Source organism: Diabrotica virgifera, chromosome 9, assembly GCF_917563875.1.
Source record: "Diabrotica virgifera virgifera chromosome 9, PGI_DIABVI_V3a".
In the NCBI taxonomy this organism is placed as follows: domain Eukaryota; kingdom Metazoa; phylum Arthropoda; class Insecta; order Coleoptera; family Chrysomelidae; genus Diabrotica; species Diabrotica virgifera.
In genome coordinates this window covers 49252260-49275375 of record NC_065451.1, presented here as the reverse complement: position 1 = coordinate 49275375, position 23116 = coordinate 49252260, and the positions used below count along the sequence as shown (strand labels likewise).

General features: G+C 32.6%; 1 protein-coding gene across 1 annotated transcript in view; it reads right to left on the bottom strand.

Moving 5' to 3' along the window:
- Nucleotides 1-275: 275 nt before the first annotated feature.
- LOC114340825 (venom acid phosphatase Acph-1) overlaps nt 276-23116 on the bottom strand; it is an 87666-nt gene continuing 64825 nt past the window's right edge. Inside the window, exons 4-6 of the mRNA XM_028291604.2 lie at nt 20346-20652; nt 12186-12397; nt 276-495 (exon numbers count right to left, since the gene is read on the bottom strand). Of these exons, the coding sequence (XP_028147405.1) occupies nt 355-495; nt 12186-12397; nt 20346-20652 (660 nt within the window). The 3' untranslated portion in view covers nt 276-354. The remainder of the gene's footprint in view (nt 496-12185; nt 12398-20345; nt 20653-23116) is intronic.

The window sequence follows — 23116 nt, the reverse complement described above, 5'->3', positions numbered from 1 at the left end:
AAGCAGACCAAATGAAGACTCTCATCTGGAAAAGAAACGCAGCCAATGGAGACAGCATAGAGTCTCACCATGCCCTGAAAAGGGCTGAAGCAATGAGGAGGACAATACTGGCGAATGACTGACGTCGAGCTTTGAGTGACTGTCAGACACGTGAACTATAGCGGCGTTGCCAGAATATAAATTTAGTCAGGTAGATTACAAAATTAAGTCGATATTGAATACACATTTTGATAAATAAGTATTAAAAATCAGGAAAATAGTAAATAATTACAATATTGAATGTTATTTTGTTTATTTTACACTTTTTATGTATACAAGAGAAACAAACATAACAACAATTTTATAATAAATTAATTATACATTATAACAAAGATCCGTTGACGATGGTAGATATTCTTCGAAGATACTCTCAAATTTATCTAATGGGCAAAACTCTTCACAGCCAGGCAGTTTTAAGAGCTGAAGACTATCGGTGGTCCAATTATTGTAGTATAACTGAAAATCAAAACTATATTTAAAAAATATCCTCAATAGAAAATAATCAATGATAAATATTAATTTATTGACGTAGATTTCGATCGATCATCTTAAATAAATTTATTATTTAATAACAAATAGACCAGGTGGATCTGTTTTGAGGTGGATGTGAGATTCCGATTTTTGCAGATAAAGTTAGGTGACAACTTCAGTAATTATAATTGACTTATGCTTCTTCTCAAATACTCTCGGAACATTAATAAAAAAATTAAAATATTTAAAAATTTCGAAAAATATCGAGTTTTTTCTATTTTTCTTTGATTATAACTTTAAAACGATTTATTTTGGAACAACGTCGTAGGGAAATAAAATAAAGAAAATTACATTTTGTATGATATACGACTGGTTAAAAATGTCTTAAATTATTACCATTGCTGCAAAATAGCAATAAATACCAAATATTTATTTATTAAGCTCAACAGGCCGTGAAGGCCTAGGGCTGAAAGATTTAATTTTTCCTTACAATTACTATTACATATTAGGTATATACATCTATATCCTATATAATAATGCTATTATAATATGCTAGGATATAATGTTATATCCTATACTACTATAATATATACAATATTACATTTGTTTGTATAAACCACTTAATACTACACTTAACATTAAAATCTTTCCATACATTTCTTCACCACTTCCTTCCATTGTTTTCTGTCCAAAGCTTTTTCTTTCCAGTTTACAGTATTATTTTTTTTTTAATTAAGTATTCATATACGCTGTCCTTCCATCTCCTTCTTGGTCTTCCTATTTTTCTTTTTTGTATTGGCTTACGTAATAGAACCATTTTTGGCATTCTCGCCTTTCCCATTCTTTCGATGTGTCCTAAGTATCGGATTCTCTGTGCTTTGGTTGCCGTCGTTATTTTTGGTTCATTATACATATAGTTCTTCAAGTTCCTTATTATTTCTTCTTCTCCATTGACCGTCTATTTTCACGCCTCCATATATTGCTCGTTGTATTTTCCTCTCCCATCTTTCTAAAAGGTCTATTTCTGATTTTTTAAGCACCCATGTTTCAATGCATAAATATGTAGCTGTAGGTCTGATAACTGTTTTGTAGATTCTTATTTTTGTTTTTCTTGAGACATCTTTGGATTTCATTAATGGACGCAATGCTCCATACTTTTTGTTTGCTTTTGCTATTCTTGCTTTTATTTCCCCTTCCCCATGTCCCTTTTCGTCTACTTTTACACCCAGGTTTGTAAATTCTAAAACTCTTTTAAATGCGCATACATTTTCTCCTTCTATCTCCAATGTGAAATTGTCTTCTTTTCTTTACCTATTTCTCCCATTATCACGTATTTTGTCTTTTCCTTATTCATGAGAAGACCAAAAGTTTTGGCTTCTTTTATTATATTGCTCATTAATTTTGTTAGCTCTTTCTTACTTGTCGATAATAATGTTAGATCATCTGCGAATGGCCACATTGGTGGCCATTTTTAAAAATCGTTTCCTGTGTGCTTATTTTACTTTTCCTGATTATTCCTTCCACTATTACATTAAAAAGAGTCGTTGATAGTGGGTCTCCTTGTCTTAATCCTTCCTTTGTTTCAAAATTATTTGATTTATGTCCTTTCCATGCTATTTAGTTTGTGGAGTTATCCATAGTCATCTTTACCATCCTGACGATTTTACTTGGTAGGCCCATTTCTTTCATTGGTGCATACATGTGTTGCCGCTTTACCGTATCATAGGCCTGTTTAAAGTCGACGAACAGGACGTATACTGCTATTTTATGTTCGTAGCACGTAGTTTGGATTTCTTTTAACGCAAATATTTGGTCTGTCGTCGACCTATTACTTCTGAATCCTTCCTGATATTCGCCCAATATCTTTTCCGTGTATTGATTCAGCTTTTTTCTTAAGATGTTTGTCAATATTTTGTACACAACTTCTAGCAACGCGATACCTCTATAATTTTCACATCTCATTTTGTCACCTTTTTTATGCATGGGGCATATCCTTGCCCTGGTCCATTCTTCTGGCATTCTTTCTGTTTCCCATATACTTTTTATCAGGCTATGTATCTCCTTGTGTAGTCTTTTTCCTCCTGCCTTTATCATTTCCACCGATATTTCCGTTATTCCTGGGCTTTTATTGTTTTTTAGCCCTCTTATTTTATTTTCTATTTCTTCCCTCGTAGGACTTTCTATTAATATATGGTCATCTTGAATTTCCTGGATTGTTTCCCTTTCTTCTTCGTTTTTGTTTAAAAGTTGTGTAAAATAAGTTTGCCATTTTCTCATTATTTCCCCATGTTAATTTATTAATATTCCTTCCTCATTTTTCATATATGGGTTATGTTTCTGATATTCCCTTTCCATTTTTCTTGTTTCCTGGTAAAAGGATCTTATTTCCTTTTTTTGGAATTTTTTCTCTCATTTTGAGTTTTTCTTCGTTGTATTTTCTTTTTTTATTTCTGCATGTTCTTTTCATAATTCTCCTCAATTCTCTATATTCTTGTGAGCTAATGTCACTATTATTTCTGAAGTTTTTTATTCTTATTTTTCTAATTTCTTCTGCTATTGTTTGACATTCCTCACCATACCATTCTTTTGCTTTTTGTTTTCTATTACCTTTAATTAATATTTCTTTACTGGTGTTTAAAACTGTTTCTTTTATGCTTTCCCACTTTTCTTCCCGGTCTAGTGTTTCTGGTTCTTCGTTTAGTCTGCTGGTTATTTGTTGTTCGTACTTCTTCTGCGTCCCTTTGATTGTCTTTCTTTATATTAGAATTTATTCTAAAGCCTGCTCTTACCAAAAAGTGATCTGAGTCACATTCCGCTCCTCTCATACTTTTTATATTTAATATATTATGGGCGTGCTTCTCCTCTGTCAGGGGAAATTCACGTTCCTTTATGTATATATTTTCTGCGTTGGTATGTGCTTTTTATTACCATTTGTCTTTCTGTTGCAAAAACTATAATTCTTTGACCGGTATACTGTATTTTCCTGTTATATTTTCATATATATCCTCTTTTCCCACTTTAGCATTGCAGTCTCCCATTACTATTTTGATATCAAAGGCTGGTAATCTGTCATATTCTCTCTCTAGTTGCTCATAGTATGCATCTTTGTCTTCTTCGGTGGCGTCTTCTATTGGTGCATGTACATTTATTATGCTTAGGTTTCGTTGATTCCCTTTTAACCTGATTGTGCACATTCTATCTGATATCAGCTTGAAATTCATCACTCTGGTTTTCCATCTTTTCTGTATGATAAAGCCTGTTCCTAGCAATCTGTTATTCCCCCCACTTTTAAAAATACTATATCCTCTATTTCTACTATTTCTGTGTCTAATTGTTTTGTTTCTTGTAAAGCTAATATATCTATTTCATATCTTTTTGTTTCTCTAATTAATTCTTTAAGTTTTCCCGTTTCATAAATGCCTCTTACGTTCCATGTTTCCAAACTAGTTTTCATTTTCTTGTTTTTAATCCCAATCGTCTCCTTGTCCATTGCCGTTGTTGCTACCGTTTCATTTACGTCGTTTAGTTTTTTTCGTTTCTGTTTTGGTTTTCTATTTTTACGAGTTGTTGCTGATGTTTATTCCATGTCCATACCTCCTCATTTACTTTTATTTTTTGAAATCCTACCTTGACGTTTTTTCCTTCCAATTTAGCTTCTTTTGCCTTCGTTCTGATTTTACCCTGTATCATCCGTTCATTTTTGTCCTTGTCATCATTAATGTATATTTCTTTTCCATTTATGTCTCTCAATTTGCCTTTATTTTTCATAATTTCTTCTTCGTCCGTTGCATTTTCGAGCTCTATCAAGCAGGATTTACTTCCAATTTTTCTGCCGCTTTTTATTTTTGTCTCAACTTTTAGTGCATTGCATAAAAAATCTTGGACGTTATCTTTTGTTATATTTTGATCGTAGGTATCCATTTCTACTCCCTGCAGTATTATATTATTTCGTCTTTTATCCTTTTCCATTCTCTACTCTTTTTGCTCTTCTCATAGTTCCCTTATTTCCATTGTGATAATATTTAGGCTCTCCAATATTTTTTCTAGTTGCCTATCATTCCCAGGCGACCGATGTATTTTTTTACTTCTACTATCGTCTGCCTCATTTTCCGGTTCATCTTCTCTTTTTCTTTTGTCTTTTCGTCCACACTATACTCGTTTTCAGGAAATAGGTCCAGATGCGGTCGTTGCATATGCGGTCAAGGTAATTATCGTTGCAAATGCGGTCAATCCAAAATATTTTGGCAGGTAACGTTGCACTTGCGATCAGACATTTTACTTAAAAGCTAGAAATGTAAGAAGGTCGTAAATTAGTAACCACCCGAGTTATTAGCAGGCCCGGTCGACCCTATTGAAATATTTTATTCCGCTTATCTATATTTCGAACAATAGGTAATGAAAACAGTAATGACTAAACCACAATAATCCCCTCATTCGGATTTTTGGAAAGTTTGTATTTGCCTAATTAAAAAGGTTGGGGAAGAATTACCAAAATCTAAACATAAAAACAAATGCATATTATTTGTATATTAATAACAACAATATATTAATAATAACAGTAACAACATTTAATAATGGAAAATTTTGAAGTGATTGAAACCACCAAGGGAAAACCTTCTGCTCTTCACGCTGGATATCAGTATCGAAAATATAGGAAGAATAAGGAAGATGTTGTAACTTGGGTATGTGTAAAAGACCATCACCACAACTGTAAAGGGAGGATGAAGACAAAACTGACGGAACTACTCGAAGTCAACCAACACACTTGTGGTGTCCCCGATGTAGCTCTCTTAGAAGTAAAAAAGGCTACGTACATTTCAAAAAAGAGAGCTCGAGAAGAAGACACTCCAACCCCAGACATTTACAGGAAAGAGTTCGAAAAACTATTTACAAAAGGACTCGATTTTGTAAGTAAAATTCCTTTGTATGCCTCACGTAAGTCTACACTTTGTCGTTCAAGACATTTACAAACTGGTGTCGGACCAGAACCAGCGTCGTCTATTGAAATAGATATCCCACTTGAAATGTTGACATTAGAAGATGGTCAGAGTGTTTTGTGTTTTGACGACACTGAAGAAGGAGAAAGAATTTTGTGTTTTTCGACTTCGAAAGTAAAGGAAACGTTAGCATCAAAAACAGATTTTTTTGTCGACGGTATATTTAAGAGCTCCTCCAAACAGTTTACACAATATGTTTACACAGTTTATATACCATGCATGTTGATATGGGCAGCACTGACGACGAAACAAGAATTGTCCCTGTGTTGTATGCGCTTCTACCAAACAAAAAAATGAAAACGTATAGAAGGCTGTTTACAATACTGACAAAAAAACTTGGCGGATGGAAACCAACAACAGTGACGCTTGATTTTGAAGATGCTGTTATTCAAGCTCTCAACACTGTTTTCCCAGATGTTCAACTACCATTTTAATCAGTCGCTTTGGAGGAACATTAAGTCGATCGGACTGACAACACAATACATTACCGACGATAACGTTAGACTTCATTTAAGAATGTGTTCTGCATTGGCATACTTACCTTTGGAGCAAATAGAAGACGGGTGGCTAATTATTCAATCTGATTCTCCGGAAGATAAAAATTTGACAAAATTTTATGATTACTTCGTTAACGAATGGCTAGAAAATCCAGTGATTAGCATGAATATGTGGAACTGCCATGGCCTCCGACACCGAACAAATAATGCCGTGGAAGGATGGAACAACCGGTTAAACAGAATGTTAAAGAACCTCATCCAAATATATACATTCTCATAAAAAATTTAAGAAAAGAAGCAGAATATTTCGATTTCATATTAAATAGAATGGACTTAAACCTAGAAAATAAGAAACGAAAGAAAATGTATATTCAACTGGATAATAGGATAAATAGTGCAACAGAACTATTGTAGCGCTCTTGTGATATAAAATCATTTTTGGTGTTCGTGGCAAATATTCGAAAATTTCACTAAAAACAAACATTAAAATAAAAAAAAAGACAAAAAAAAACAAAGATAAAAAAACAGAAAAAATAGATAAAAAAGCTAAAAAAAAGATAAAAACAAAAAAAAAATTAAACATGCCTATGGTTCATCATAGCCAGTCCCAAGCCTGGACAAAATGTGAAGGATTTTTTTAAATGTTTGTACTTAACTAATACACATTAAATATAAAAAGACATGAAAGCATCTTAGGGAAAGAACTCCCATTTTTAAGTTTTTAATACTTTTTAACATTTGACACAAACAGTAAGGTAACCAATTTATATAGAAATAATCAACAATTCGCTAATATTTTATTTATGTGACACTAAGGTTTATTAAATCAACTATCTTCATTTTTTTAATTAGTGCACATAATCTCACTAAATTCTCAAAAGAAGAAAGTTTTTTTATATCAAAATACTTTTTGCCTTAATAAAATTATTAGTAAACATTTTCTCCTCTTATCAACGTCTATGGTAAATATTACTTAAATCTTACAAAAATTTGGTTATAGAATTATTCATGAGATAGTGGTAGAAAAAGGTAAAAATATGATTTGTTTATTAGGCAATGACCGCACATGCAACGATAAAATCAACATATTTTTGTATGACCGCAAATGCAACGATAATAGCCGTGATCGCAAATGCTACGACCGCATCTGCAACGACACCGTTTTCAGCCATTTTGTACGTAGCTTTAACTGGGCACACCCGTTTCAACCACGCGGAAGTATGCTCAATCATCCACGAACCAAAATTGCTTTTATTTTTCGGCAGGTATTTCTTTTTTTTTTAATACGTTCTTTTACTAAGTGTCTGTGTTTTTTATGTATTTTGACCAATAGAACACGAATTTTTTGGGTAACAGTTGATCCGGATATCGATAAGATTGTTATAAACAAAGAACTTGAGAAATTACATAACAGCGATTTTTCGCAAAATAAAATATTTTGTTCTATTTCTTGGGAAAATCTAAGTAAAAAATGTTCTTACAAGTTTTTGTGTAGGATGCATAGTTTTCGAGATAAACGCGGTTGAAATGTCAAAAAATCGAAAAATTGCAATTTTTGAACCGAATAACTTTTGATTAAAAAATAAAATAGCAATCCTGCTTACAGCATTAATTTGAAAGTTTAAGTCAAATTATACCGGTTTTGATTATTTGCATTGCTAAAAATTAGTTTTTTTATTGTTAAACAAAGCTATTTATTTAGAAGCCCAAAAAATGTTTATAATTTTAAAACATTGCTGAGGCCGCTTAAATAATCCGAGTTTAATTCTGTAAAGTGTATTAGATAGGTAGAGCGCCTCTTTATATATAAAAAAATTAGCAAACTTCTAAATTTTCTACTTCTTGTTCAGAAAGTTTTTAAAAAATTTAGATTACAACTTTATTATGCAAAATCTATTAGGTCGATTTTAATGAAATTTGGTAGACGGTTTAAGTATCTTATAAGAATTTTCTAAGCGAATTACTAAGGTTCTAAGTGCCACCAAAATGATTAAAACACATTGAAAAACAACAGGCTCATTTTGCCCCCTTATTTTGTATTTATTGCTGTATTGCAGAAAGGGTGATATTTTAAGATATTTTTAACCAGTCGTATATCATACAAAATTCAATTATCTTTATTTTTGTAGTAGAAAAAAACATTTTAGTAGATTTTAAGAAAGTAGAAAAAAATCGATGTTTTTCAAAATTTTTAAATATTTTAATTTTTTTATTAGTGTTCTGGGCATATTTAAGAAGGAGCATAAGTCAATTATTATTATTGAAGTTGTTGCCTAACTTTATCTGCAAAAATCCGGATGCCACCTCTCACATCCAAAAATATAGCCGTTTTTTCACAGATCAGCCCTGGTCTAAAACTATTGGATAATAATATCAAAACAGGTTTTATAGTTTTGTTTGATGTACTTGTTGATAATTACAATGTAAACCTGTTTTCTTCTCCTTTCTCTTCTCAGTTCTCTATCGTCCGTTTTTGACATAGACCTCTACAACTCCTTCCGTTGATATACATTGTGAACAAAATACATTCAATTTGTTTTTGTCTATGTATTTTTTCTATTTTAATCTTTTTTTATCAAGTTATGATTGAATTCTCGAACTTTTTAATTAAGATATGTGTTTTACAAATAAAATACAGCTTTAGGGACACTTCGTCAAAAAATAGTAGGTCATCCAGCAGATCCAAGAATGTCTATATAATACATTCACATACATTTATACAAATAAGAGATACCAGACAAGAGGACAGATAGTTTAAAATAGTTATTATGGAGACACTAAATCTTAAAAACACTCAAAACATGGTAACTAAAATATTACATTTCTGCTGAGTTCCAAAGTTTGTCTTTTAGTCTAGTAGGAGAGCTTGCGAACCCATTTGAGTTTAGCAATTTTTGTTGAGATATCCTCGTCTTTGATTTTTGATCTTACTCAGTCGTTCATTCCTCTTTCTATCTGGCAGCCGTATACCTAACATTGCCCTTTCCAGTGCTCTTTGTGTTGTGGCTAGTTGATTCATACTTGCCTTGGTTAAGGTCTAGGTTTGACATCCATATGTCACGATAGGAAGTATACACTTATTTAACAATTTGCTCCTTAAGTATTAACCTATTTTGCAGTTCGTAAGTATTAAACTAAGTTTTCCAAATAAATCCTGCCTCTAACAGTCTCTCTGGTTCTTCTATGATTTCCTCAATTTGCTTCTCTTTGTTAAATGTTAGAATTTGACAGATATATGTTTCAAATTATTCTGTTTCATTGCTATTAATAGAGCTGGATCTCGCGTACCAAAATAAAGTTGATTAATAGCAAGCTGAAAATTTGTTAATAGCTTAACACTGTCTAGTCGGACAAACTTTGATGTATGGAAACACTGAAATTGTGGAACATGTCAAAAATTAGGAACGTTGGACTATGAAAACGTTCCATGTATTTTGTCGGACAGAACTTCCAATTGATTTGTTACCATTTCATTAAACTCTCATGCAAAAATCAGACCGGTGTTTATCACCAACTGGGCATTTTAATGAGTGGAACACGAAGAACATGTCAAATGACAGGAATTATATTGGTGATAAATAGCAGTCTGATTTTTGCATGAGAGTTTAATGAAATGGTAACAAATCAATTGAAAGTTCTGTCCGACAAAATACATGGGGCGTTTTCGTAATCTGACATTCCAAATTTTTAAACTGTTTGACAATTAAAACTTCCCCTGTTCCAGTCCAGTGTTCCCGTACATCAAAGTTTGTCCGACTAGACACCGTTAAGCTATTATAGATCAGGAAGGATCTGTTTTTAGGTGGATGTGAGAGGTGGCATTCGCATTTTTGCGGATAAAGTTAGGTGATAACTTCGTTAATAATAATTGACTTATGCTCCTTCTCAAATATGCTCGGAACATTAATAAAAAAAATAAAATATTTAAAAATTTCAAAAAATTTCGTTTTTTTTTCTACTTTCTTTGCTTATAACTTTAAAACGATTTATTTTGGAAAAAGTCGTATAGGAATAAAACAAAGATAATAATTAAATTTTCTATCAGATACGATTGGTTAAAAATGTCTTAATGTAACACCCGTGCTGCAAAATAGCAATAAATATAAAATAAGGGGGCAAAACAAGCCTGTCTTTATTTAATTTTTTTTTCCATCACTTCGGTTAGACTTGGAACCTTCCTAATTCGCTTAGAAAATTTTTGTAATGTGCAAAAACCGTCCACCAAATTTCATTAAAATTGACTTTGCAGTCAATGTAGATTTGTCGATCTTTGTAGAAATGTCTTTGTAGATTTTGCATAATAATTTTGCAATCTAAACTTTTTTTAAAAAATTAAAATTTTTTAAAATCTTGCACAACAACGATTTGTCAATTTTTCACATATAAAGGAGTACTCCACCTATCCAATGCACTTTACAGAATTGAAATCGGATTATTTAAGCAGCCTCAGCAATGTTTTAAAATTATAAACAATTTTTTGGTTTATAAACAAATTAGTGCTGTGTCCAGGAGGGGGTGCTACAGGCTCCTTTATTTAGATGGACTTACCCAAGTTTTTTTTATGTATTTTGACCCGTAGAACACGAGTTTTTTGGGTAACAGTTGATCCGGATGTCGATAAAATTTTTATAAACAAAGAACTTGAGGAATTACATAACATCGATTTTTCGCAAAATAAAACATTTTTTGTATTTCTTGGGTAATTCTAAGCAAAAAACGTTTTTACTTAGGATGCATAGTTTTCGAGATAAACGCTGTGGAGCATTAAAAAAATCGAAAAATTGGAATTTTTGAACGAGAATAACTTTTCATTAAAAAATAAAATAGCAATTCTGCTGAGAGCATTTGAAAGTTTAAGTCAAATTATATCGGTTTAAATTATTTGCATTGTTAAAAATTAATTTTTTTATTATTAAACAAAGCTATTTGTTTATAAGATAAAAAATTTTTTATAATATTAAAAACATTGCTGAGGCCCCTTAAATAATCCGATTTTAATTCTGTAAAGTGTACTAGATAGGTAGAGCACCTCTTTATATTATGTGAAAAAAATTAGCCAACTTCTAAATGGTCTATTTTTTGTTCAGAAAGATTTGGAATCATTTGAACTTTTTTAAAAACATTTAGATTGCAAATTTATTATGCAAAATCTATTAGGTCGATTTTAATGAAATTTGGTAGACCATTTAAGTAAATTATAAAAATTTTCTAAGCGAGTTACTAAGGTTCTAAGTGCCATGAAAGTGGTTAAGAAACATTGAATAACAACAGGCGTATTTTGCCCCCTTATTTTGTATTTATTGCTATATTACAGAAAAGTTAATACCTTACGACATTTTTGACCAGTCGTGTATCATAGAAAATTCAATTATCTTTATTTTATTTCTATACGACTTTGTTCCAAAACGAACCGTTTCAAAGTTATAAGCAAAGAAAGCAGAAAAAATTGATGTTTTTCGAAATTTTTAAATATTTTAATTTTGTTATTAATGTTCCGGGCATATTTGAAAAGAAGCATAAGTCAATTATTATTACTGAAGGTGTCACCTAAATTTATCTGCAAAAATCCGAATGCCACCTCTCACATCCAAAATACACGTTTTTTTTTCAGATTAGTCCTGGTCTATTAACAAATTTTCAGCTTGCTTTTATTCATCTTTTTTTTTGGCACGCGGGATCCAGACCTATTATAGTTATACCATGTTATACGTCTGTGGTCGTCTGTGTTTAATTTTTTTTTCCAATTTATTTGTGGGCTGACGTATTGATTGATTTCACAAAACTTTTCATTAAACATCAAGCTTTTGTTATTTTTATGAATTAATCTGAAAATCGCAGCATTCTATCTTTACTGAGTTACTTCAAAACTATGTGCGACTGAAAAATATTTAAGACCATCGTGACGAGACAAAATACTAAGTGTTACATATTGTTAAACTCATATTGACGTGAGGATTCCAATAATATTAAAATATACAGTGATAGATTTAAAAAACCAACGATATCAAAAAAATGGTAAATCTGGCAACATTTCCAGCATCAAATTTTAAATCTCCTTATTGTAGATAGATGTGTCTCGGTTTGTGTACAATTCGGATCATTCATTTAATAGATAATTAGGCGTTTCCATACTTTTGGTCTACTCTGTATACGTAAGTATCTAATATTGAAAAGCACTTACCTTAATTCCTATAACGTTATTAATGTTATGAACTTCAAAGATCAAGTAAGCCCCATAAGGAGGAACATGAGGATTTTTGAACACATCGAGAAGTACCATCATCTCTCCTACATTATTTTCATGAGCTGAATATAAATACATTTTTACTCCATTCTTTTCACGTTTTTTCGCTTTAGTTTTAGTGTCTTCTATAATTTTCTTCAAATGAAATCCTAAGGAAAAATATAAGTAAGAAAAATCAAGCACTAAATTTAATTAAATTATCTTTATATATAACCATCTAAAGACGAAATCCCATGGAATGTCGCGTGTCACTCATTGCCAGTTCACGTCGGCAAAGAGAAATAGAAAATAGATAATCGTAAAAAGGACAGAGAGCACAGTTGGCACCCCACGTTTCTCTGAAATTAATAAATAATTATATCTTGATAAATTCAGTTGGACCATTTCGATGAAACGCGTCCACTCGATGCTACACCACTAGTGTTGCCGGTAGAAAATTTAATAAGTTGATTAATTCATACAAGGATAAGGATTCCAACATAATGTTTTTAGAATAGAATAGAATAGAAATATGCTTTATTGCCACTGAAAATTATACAAATTTTATAGACAAAGCTTAACATAAAGTCAGAAGAGAAAAAAATAATCATAACAATAACAAATACAATTTTCTGAAATTTGATAAATGGTCAATATAAAAAAAATACAAGTTAATAAAGTATAGAAAAAAAAAACAAAACCGACATACATATTGCGAAAATTAATAGAAATTGCAAAGTGAACATAAAACAAAGTAAAATACAGACATAGGAACTAATAGGTTTAAGCTGCTGCATGTGACACCCAAATATAGATAAGTTTGGTTACTTGTACATTACTGTAATTTCTTAGTTAGTCGTTAAGAAACTCTTCTACTGAATAATATGGTCTTTTAGATAGATGAGCTTTTGTCATTTTACGGAACTTGGGGAAAAAGTTTTTTTGCGGTATATAATATAGATTTCTTTACTAACTCAGAAGACGGGATCGGTAAATTGACATCAAAAGTTGAATTTCTGGTGGAGTAGTCATGATGAGGCCTTGCTGGAAAGACATGCATGTGTTTACGAATTAAGCAAACAGTTTCTAAAATATATAAAGATGGAAGGGTTAAAATTCCGTGATCTTTGAAGTTACTTCTGCAATGTGTTGTTCTTCTGAGGCCAAACAGATATCTTATTGCTCTTTTTTGTAATTTAAAAATAACATTTAATTGGGTAGCTGTACTAGAACCCCAAAAAGGAAGACCATATCGAAGATGAGACTCGAACAAGGAAAAATATGTTAGTTTAGAATATGCTAAATTGAGTTCTTTCGAAACAGATCTTATAGCATAGCAGGCTCAGGCGAGTTTCTTACTTAACAAATCGATATGAAGGGACCATTTGAGGTTTCTGTTTAAAAAAAGGCCAAGAAATTTTACAGAATCAACGGTAGAGATCTGGCTGTTATTAACAAGCAGGGGTTGAAGAGCACTTTAATAGGATAATGCGACTCTTTTATTTACGTTAAAAGAGAGTAAATTAGAGTCAGACCAGGTTTTTATCGTAAGCAAATCAGAAGTTATAGTTGCATGAAGAGATGCAATAGTTGAGTTGCTCCAAGTGATACTGGTATCATCCGCAAAAAGAAAAATTTCCCATCGATTTTTAAATTAGTGATGTCATTTATAAAGGTAAGGAACAGTAGAGAACCCAATACTGGATCCACATACAATGTTTTTGAGACTAGAGTCAGTATCATTTGCTCTAACTAGTTGTTTCCTATTATTCAAGTAAGATTGGAACCAATTCAAAGAAATACCTCGAATTCCATATAAATTTAGTTTTCTAATCAAAATATCGTGATTTCCACAATCAAAAGCTTTGGCATAGTCACAGAAAACAGTGGCAATTTAAATATTATTGTTTAGTGCTTGATAAACCTCATGAAGCACAGAAAACGTGGCATCAGTGGTACATTTTTTATTTAAAAAGCCGAACTGATTTTGGGATAAGATGTTGTTATCAATGAGAAAGGACGTAAGTCAAGTTTTTTTGAGTCTCTCAATAATTTTGGAGAGTACCGGTAGTAAGGCAATAGGTCTATAGTTGCAAGCATTAGATTTTTCACCATCCTTATGAAGAAGAATAATAATGGCTATCTTTAGGCACTCTGGGAGTATACCCCTTTCAAAGGAATCATTATTTAGTGAGACGAGCAGTTCCAACACATTTTCTGTGAGATTTGAGAAGATTTGTATGGATAGTCCATCAGTACTACAGGATGATTTGCTTTTGATACTATTGATCATTTGGATCAGTTCAGATTTATCGATTGGTCTTATAGTCCTGTCGCCAGGGGGGGTACAACGGCCTCGTTAATTCAGATGGACTTACTCAAGTTTTTTTTATGTATTTTGACCCGTAGAACACGAATTTTTTGGGTAACAGTTGATCCGGATGTCGATAAGATTGTTATAGACCAAGAACTTGAGGAATCAAATAACAGCGATTTTTGGCAAAACAAAACAATATTTTGTATTTTTTGGGCCATTTTAAGTAAAAAATATTTCTACAAGTTTTTTCGTAGGATGCACAGTTTTCGAGATAAACGCGGTTGAACTTTAAAAAAATCGAAAAATTGCAATTTTTGAACCCGAATAACTGTTGATTAAGAAATAAAATAGCAAGTCTGCTTACCGCATTTGAAAGTTTAAGTCAAATTATATCGGTTTTGATTATTTGCATCGGTAAATATTTATTTTTTTATTGTTTAACAAAGCTATAAACACGTAGGGTTTCCCGTGCTTTTACATGCGTTTTAACGCATGTAACGTAGAAATAGTCTTGATTGCACTAGTACCTATTCTACCTACTCGTTCGATTTTAAATGAGAAATCATAGAAACATCACTCACGCACTAGTTGTTTGTAGCTTTGTTTAACAATAACACAATAAATTTTTAGCAATGCAAATAATCAAAACCGACATAATTTGACTTGAACTTTCAAAGGCGCTAAGCAGAATTGCTATTTTATTTTTTAATCAAAAGATATTCGGGTTTAAAAATTGCAGTTTTTCGATTTTTTGAAAGTTCAACCGCGTTTATCTCGAAAACTGTGCATCCTACTAAAAAACTTGTAGAAATATTTTTTGCTTAAAATGACCCAAAAAATACAAAATATTGTTTTGTTTTGCCAAAAATCGCTGTTATTTGATTCCTCAAGTTCTTGGTCTATAACAATCTTATCGACATCCGGATCAACTGTTACCCAAAAAATTCGTGTTCTACGGGTCAAAATACATAAAAAAAACTTGGGTAAGTCCATCTGAATTAACGAGGCCGTTGTACCCCCCCTGGCGACAGGACTATTATAAAGAATGAATTCGAGAACACTCCTGAATTAGGGAGATAGAAAATGGGATCTTTTTGCGACAAAATAGTAGAAGTTATATTTTTACTCACATTAACGAAGTATTCGTTTAGATTTTCAGGGTTGGAAGTGCAAATATTTGGGCTGCGTGAGTTCTATTTCGAAGATCGTTTATTATGGACAAAGTTTCTTATGCAACACTTCTAGAACTTCCCAGACGATTTTGGTAGTAGGTTTTTTAGCTGATTTGATGAGTTTTAGATAGGTTACCCTGTATTTGGTGATATATGGAGTGACAAAGACGTTGGTAGCAAATTTCTTGATATACAATATTGAGCGCTTATTCTTGGTTGATATTCGAATACCTTTGGCAGCCCAGGGTTTGTAATGTTTTGGCTTAATTGAAATTAAAGGAAATGCCTTATTGAAGATACTGACAAGCTTTTCTAAAACATCGTTGAAATTATAGTCCACGTCCGCAGAAGGAAAATGCCACACAGAAGTTAAGCCTAAATTTTGAAAAAATCCTACCTAAACGTCGGGTTTTTGAGGAGGGTTTGCTGAAGATGTTAAACTTCATAAATCCTGCTTCATAATCTGATAATCCCGCATTAATAATTGTAGAGCAGACATCAAGGGGTGAGAAATCTGAGACAATATTGTCAATTATGGTAGATGAAGTTTTTGTAATCCTTGTACAAGAATTAAGGTGCATTGAGAGACCATACGATTCAAATATGTTGACCAAGGACATTTGGGTAGCACAAGCAGCATCATAATTAACGTTGAAGTCCCCGCATAGATTTTTTCTTTTTTAGACCACTCCATAATAAAATTACCATGGCATTGACCGTACCAGTTTTTAGCCAAGTTAGAAGGGTGTATACAAGTTTCTGACTTCCTTTATCCCGTGTTATTTTACCGACAAACGATGGGAGACTTCGCGCCTATCAACGCTGGCCATAAATAGAGGGTTCGGTCCTAGCCCAAGGATCGTAAATGAGAAATTTTGAGAGAAATAACGCTATTTCACATTGCGTTGACTCCCCTCTTCGGTTTTTATCTTTTTCTATAACCTATTTTCTATTTCTCTTGGCGTGCTATGCCCCGTTCTATGAGATCTCAGCTTGAAAAGCACAAATTCGACTAAAGTGGTGATGTCGAAATAAAACTTGCATTATTGAACAAAGAAAATGCATTTTCTAAGAAGCATTTCGACTGTGATGAAAAATAATAAATTTATAATTCGGAAATATTCGACGGAGAGAATAATAAAAGAGGATAATAAAAGAGAATAATCAAAGAGGATAGTCAAAGAGGGCGCCAACGAGTTTTTAACGAAGAAAACTGGTAAAACAAATAGAAGAAAATTATTGTAAATGAAATATTAAAGAAAATAAAGTAAAATAATTATTTAAAAATAAAATATCAAAGATGTGACGTTTGTAACGTTACATTGTAGCTATTGTTTTTGTTTAATATCTACGCCATTTACAACTTAAATTGTTCCAAATATGATTTCCTACAATTTATTTTTAACAATTTTTTTCATGCGTTTGATATTTTCCGAGTTAAGTAAGAAAATAGTAAAAAGTGGTGGGGGGAGCATAATTACTGAATTCAATATTTTTGCCGAGCTGCCCCAAATTTTATAATTCTATCCTATCAATAGTAGTGTAAATTTAAAATCTCGACTGAATTCCGCGGTTGCATTAGCCGCCATATTTATTTTAAAGGAGAACCGTTGTTCCTTAATATCTCCGCCATTTTCACCTTTTCGACAAAAACGGTAGGAACTAAAATTGTTGGAAACGCAATTTCCTACAATTTATTTTCCACAATTTTTTATTCGATCAATATTCTCAGAGTTAAGAAGGAAAATGGTGGAAGCGGAGGGGAAGCATAATTATTGAATTGTCTCATTTATTATTAACTTTACGACATAATTGTACATAAACAAAAATAAAGAGAATTATATTTTATACAATTTTTGAAACTTCCAATGAAACGCCAACCAAACTAAGTACATTTTTTTTTGAAACGTTTATTCAGCAATCTGTTAGTTATAAAAATTCTAACAATAAGCGTCTTTGGGGTTTGAAATAAAAAAGAATTGACGTTAGAGAGGTCAGTCCAATGACTGGACCTCTAGTATGGAACAAACATGACATTCCGATAATATGCTACATACAAACATACATTTTACATTTACAAGCAATACATATATCTAAAATATAAACACAATTACGGTGAGGTATAAAACTTATTTATAAATAAGGTCCAGTGGATTTTTACGTTTTAGTCTGTGAGTTTGTTGACTATTATCAAGCAAGTTTATTGCCAGGGCATTTGGATGGCTTTCTAGGCGTTTTATGTACCGAACACTGCACTGAACTATCACTTCACTGATCGTAGGTACTTCTAGATCACAGTAAATGTCTTTGTTTGACACGAACCATGGGGCGTCTGTTATAGAGCGTAACACTTTGGATTGCAATCTTTCCATTATGGATATGTTGGATTTTGCTGCTGTACCCCATAGCTGGATCCCATAGGTCCAGACCGGTTTGAGTATTGTATTGTATACCAACAATTTGTTACGTATAGACAACTTCGATGTTCTGCCCAGCATCCAATAATGTTTACGAAATTTTAAATTTAACTGTTGGCGCTTTTTCCATATATGTGTTCTCCATGTCAAAGTTTTGTCCAGGTGCATACCAAGGTATTTAACGCTTTCGGCTTGTGGAATTGCTTTGTTATTTATTTCTATATTAGGCGATATTTTACGACATTTTGTAAATATGATATGTTGTGATTTTGATTCATTGATCTTTATTCGCCATTTCTTTGTCCACTTTTCAATGTTCCTAATATGCCTTTGAAGAGATTCGGTAGCTGTTGCGGGATTTTCATCTGTGACTAACATAGCTCTGTCATCTGCGAATGTTGTAGTCGTTACATTTTCGTTTGTTGGTATGTCGTGTGTAAATATTAAATATAATATAGGACCCAGAACACTACCTTGAGGGACTCTAGATCGTATAGGGTAGATTTTTTATGTATCTGCTTCATGCTTGACACGGTAGTACCTTTCTTCTAAATATGATTTTAGTATAGTAAACATTGAATCAGGAACGTTCATTTTTATTTTGAAGAGCAACCCTTCATGCCAGACTTTATCAAAAGCCTGACTGACGTCAAGAAAAAGTGCAGAACAGTACTTTTTTTCTTCAAAATTTTATTTACTATATCAACGACTCTATGAACTTGTTCTATTGTTGAATGCTTCTCTCTGAAACCAAACTGGTGATCCGGAAAAAGATTATTATCAGTTATTATCTTCATTAGCCTGGTCGCTAATAGCCTAGTTTAGCTAGTACCGGTAAGAGACTAATAGGACGATAAGAGGTATGTTCGTGAGGTGGTTTACCATGTTTATGGATCATTATTATATCAGCAATTTTCCATTGCGTTGGTACAATTTTCAGCCTTATTGCGGCGTTGAATAGTTGTGTTATCATAACTACACCTTTATCTGGTAACTCTTTTAAGATAGTTCCTGTTATAAGGTCATATCCAGGAGCTTTTTTGGTTTTTAATCTATATTGAATAGTATTTTTTACATCTCTTTTTGTTACTGGTTTAATTTGCTCACTTGGCTATTGGATTGTTGCTAGACTTTCATAAACTAAGTACATAAAAGACATAATAAAAACTTATATGCATTAAGTTCACTTAATTTTATTAACTAGCGGGTTTTATTGGTTGAATTTGTCTGTCGATAATTAAGTTTCATGTCAGCTAACATATTTTAATATTTCAAATTATTTTTTTTTATTTTGGACCCCGTTGGGGCCATTCCACCCCCCCTCTGAGACCAGCCACTGGTTCTCTCGAAAAATTGTAGTAAATCGTAATTGAACAATTTCAGTCTTTACACTTTTTGTCGAAAAGTTGAAAATGGGGAAGATATTGAACAAAAACAATTGCTTTAAAATCAATCGGGTCTTACGCTCGTGCTTTTACCGGATACGTACTACCTTAAATATTGATTTTATCAAAAAAATGAAATAGATCAAAATTGTACAAAATTGAATTCTCTTTATTTTTGGTTAAAATTTGTTGTAAAGTAATAATAAACGAGATAATTCAATAAATCAATAATTATGCTTTAACTGTCACTGTTTTCCCCATAACTCGGAAAATATAGATATAAAATCGCATTTTCAACAATTTCAGTTTTTATATTTTTTGTCGAAAAGTTGAAAATTGCGGAGATATTGAGAAAAACGGTTCTCGTTTTTAAAATCAAGATGGCGGCTAACGAAACGGTCAAATTCAGTCGATCTTTTAAATTTATACTACTATTGACCCCCCCGCCTAACGATTAGAAAAATAAAATTTGGGGCAGCTCCTAATGCAAGGTCAAATGGTATCCCGACTGGGCTAATAGTCGACATGATAATCGTATTCAGCGATCCCACACACCTCAGAGTAATGAAAGTACACACATTTTGTATCGATTTTCCTTAAAACTCCAGACAAAGAATCCTGAGCACAAGGTCCCTCGGAGAATATTCTCAATCGACTGAAAACCTTAGAGTAATAATATTTAACTCATTTCCGTCAAGTATTCCCGAATTATAGATTTATTACACCTATGTCAGCACTTTGAAATGTCCTAGAACTAGAAGGCGAAGAACGCTATAAATAACCGGGATAATAATAATAGTAATTAATAATTATGTATGATTGTATACCTTCCGCAAGTTTCGCCATTTCTGTGGTACCCGTTTCCACATAATATTGTTTGATGGATAAATCAACAATCACTTTAGGCCAAACTGAATGCGTCCATGGTGGCAACTCTTGTCCGTATTCTTCTTCAGTGGATAAACCAAAGTACATGTCGTACACCTCCTTGAATGAAGTTACGTTCAACCCTGTATTTTTCGAGATATAATCGAAGTCTTTTTGATATTTTTTAAATGTAGCCTTCCATTTGGGTGAGTTTACCAGTTCCTTGTATAATGCCTGGTAACGTGGACAATTTATACCCATAAGTACCTACAAAATATTACTTTGTTTTAATATACGTAAATAATTTTATGGATTAATGCCATATTCATTTGCCAATCAGTTTTGCCAAACCAGATCAAGAAAGTTTGGTTACGCCGATGACTGGGTCCTTGCAACAAGGTGTAAGTCATTTGAAGAAACAGAAGAAATCCTCACAGCGGACTTACACATAGTGGGAAAATATTTCCATAAATGGAGGCTCCAACCAAACGCTACGAAAACAGAAGTTTCCAGTTTCCACCTAAATAACAAGCTTGCAGGAAGGATACTCAATATTCAGTTCGAAAACACCACACTCGCCTACAATAAAACACCAAAGTACCTTGGAGTGACTCTTGACAGAACCCTATCATTCAAGGAACATCTGACAAAAACAGCGAAAAAACTTAAATCCAGAAACAACATCATCCAGAAGCTGTGCGGCACAACATGGGGAGCATCGGCTTCCACCTTGCGATCATCTGCCTTGGGCTTAGTCTTTTCAACTGCGGAATACTGCTCTTCAGCATGGCTTAACAGCCCACATATACAAAAAGTAGATGTCCAATTGAATAATACAATGAGAATAATTGCTGGAGTTATCAAATCCACCTCTACGCAATGGCTCCCAGTACTGAGCCACATTCCACTACCCAAACTACGACGCATACACGCACTCACTAGTGAGTACAGAAAGATAGTAGGTAACAAGAACCTGCCAATCCATCAAGATATAGATGCCGCCAACGGTAACCGTCTACGCTCCAGACGACCACCAATAAAAACAGCAAAGGTTGCTGTGGAGGGTGAGTTCAATTTAACGACAACATGGACTCGAGAATGGATGGAACAACAAAATAGCAACTTACCCTGCATCACACAAAAACCACCAGGCTTTGACTTACCACGCAACACATGGTCTATGCTGAACCGAATCAGAACCCAACAAGGCAGATGTGGTTACATGATGCACAAATGGGGTAAACGACCATCCCCACTCTGTGACTGTGGACAACCACAAACCATCTATCACATCACAGAACAGTGTCCCATAAGATTATATCATGGCAGGTCAGAGGATTTCCTGATGGCGACTCCAGAGTCGATAGAGTATGTAAATAAGTTAGATGTGCGTTTGTGAACCTATGCATTGTCTTATACAAAATATATGTAAATGTAAATGTGTCAGGTGCCATACGCTAAATAAAAATAATTTGCCAATTTTAGACACCACGAAGGTGTTACCAGAACAGTTGGTCCCAATAAAGTTTTATTTTTAATATTATTTTTATTACAATAAAACTTTCGCATGATTTAAACGGATGTGGCCACGACTAGGGATGGCGGTTGTTGACAAAAACATCGGTTTTCCGTTAAACCGTTTTTTTTACTTACGGTTTAACCTGGCGGTTATAAGAGGTCATAAAAACCGGTTATTCTACAAACCGGTTTTCGGTTTTTTAAATCAATTTTTAACATCCAATAGGTTACAATACAACGTTACATTTACATTGCACTTTATTTTGTGATACTCATGTCCAATTTCAATATAAAATATCTAATTGCAAAGGGTTGTAACTTTTTTAAGTGCACATTTGTACTAAGGTAGGTTAGGTTCAATCGATTTATTTTTGGTCTCAGAATACGTGATTTAATTTACGAGCTACCTTTATAATAAACTAACGCAATGAAAATTTCGGGTCGAAACAATATCAAGTAATTGCAAAATACAAAAGGTAGTAAAATTAGGTACCTATTTATAAAACTATAAGTAATATGAAGTAATGTACGAGTATACAATACATGTATATTATAAAACAAAAAACATCATGAATAGTAAAACTTATAAAAACCAATAATAACGAATCATTGTTAAAATTCCGAACTGGATGTATATTATTGTCCTAAATGTTTTGGCAAGTCTGTTGTATTTCTGAAAAAAAGTCCTTTTGCACAAGATACACAAAACTATTTTGTTTTTTTTTAGTGATTCCAGAGGAATGATTTTTCCCCTGGAATTATTAATGATAAAATAGTTTCGTTTGTGTACTTACAGCATCTATACAATATTATGTAATTATAATACCACCATGACTGCAAAGATGATGATTGATACTAATATCTAGAGCTCGGGAAATATGCAAAATGCATATTAAGTGCAAATTTGCATATTTTGGATAAATTTTATAAGTACAGATGCATTTATTAAAATTGCATATTTTCAGACTTTTTTACCTAAAACGATACTAAAAACAAAAATTTTACAGATAAATGAGGAGTCTCAGATCTAAACAATAAATCTAAAAATTTTCGTGGAACCACTTTCTGGTAACATCCTTAATATCTGCCTTTTACAATTTTTTAGTCAAAGAGACGACAAATAAAAGAGACGAAGGGGACTTTACAATATTCAGTCGCATTTTGTTAGTGAAAATTTTTTTTATTTTTAAGTAATGTTGCGCCATATGAACAA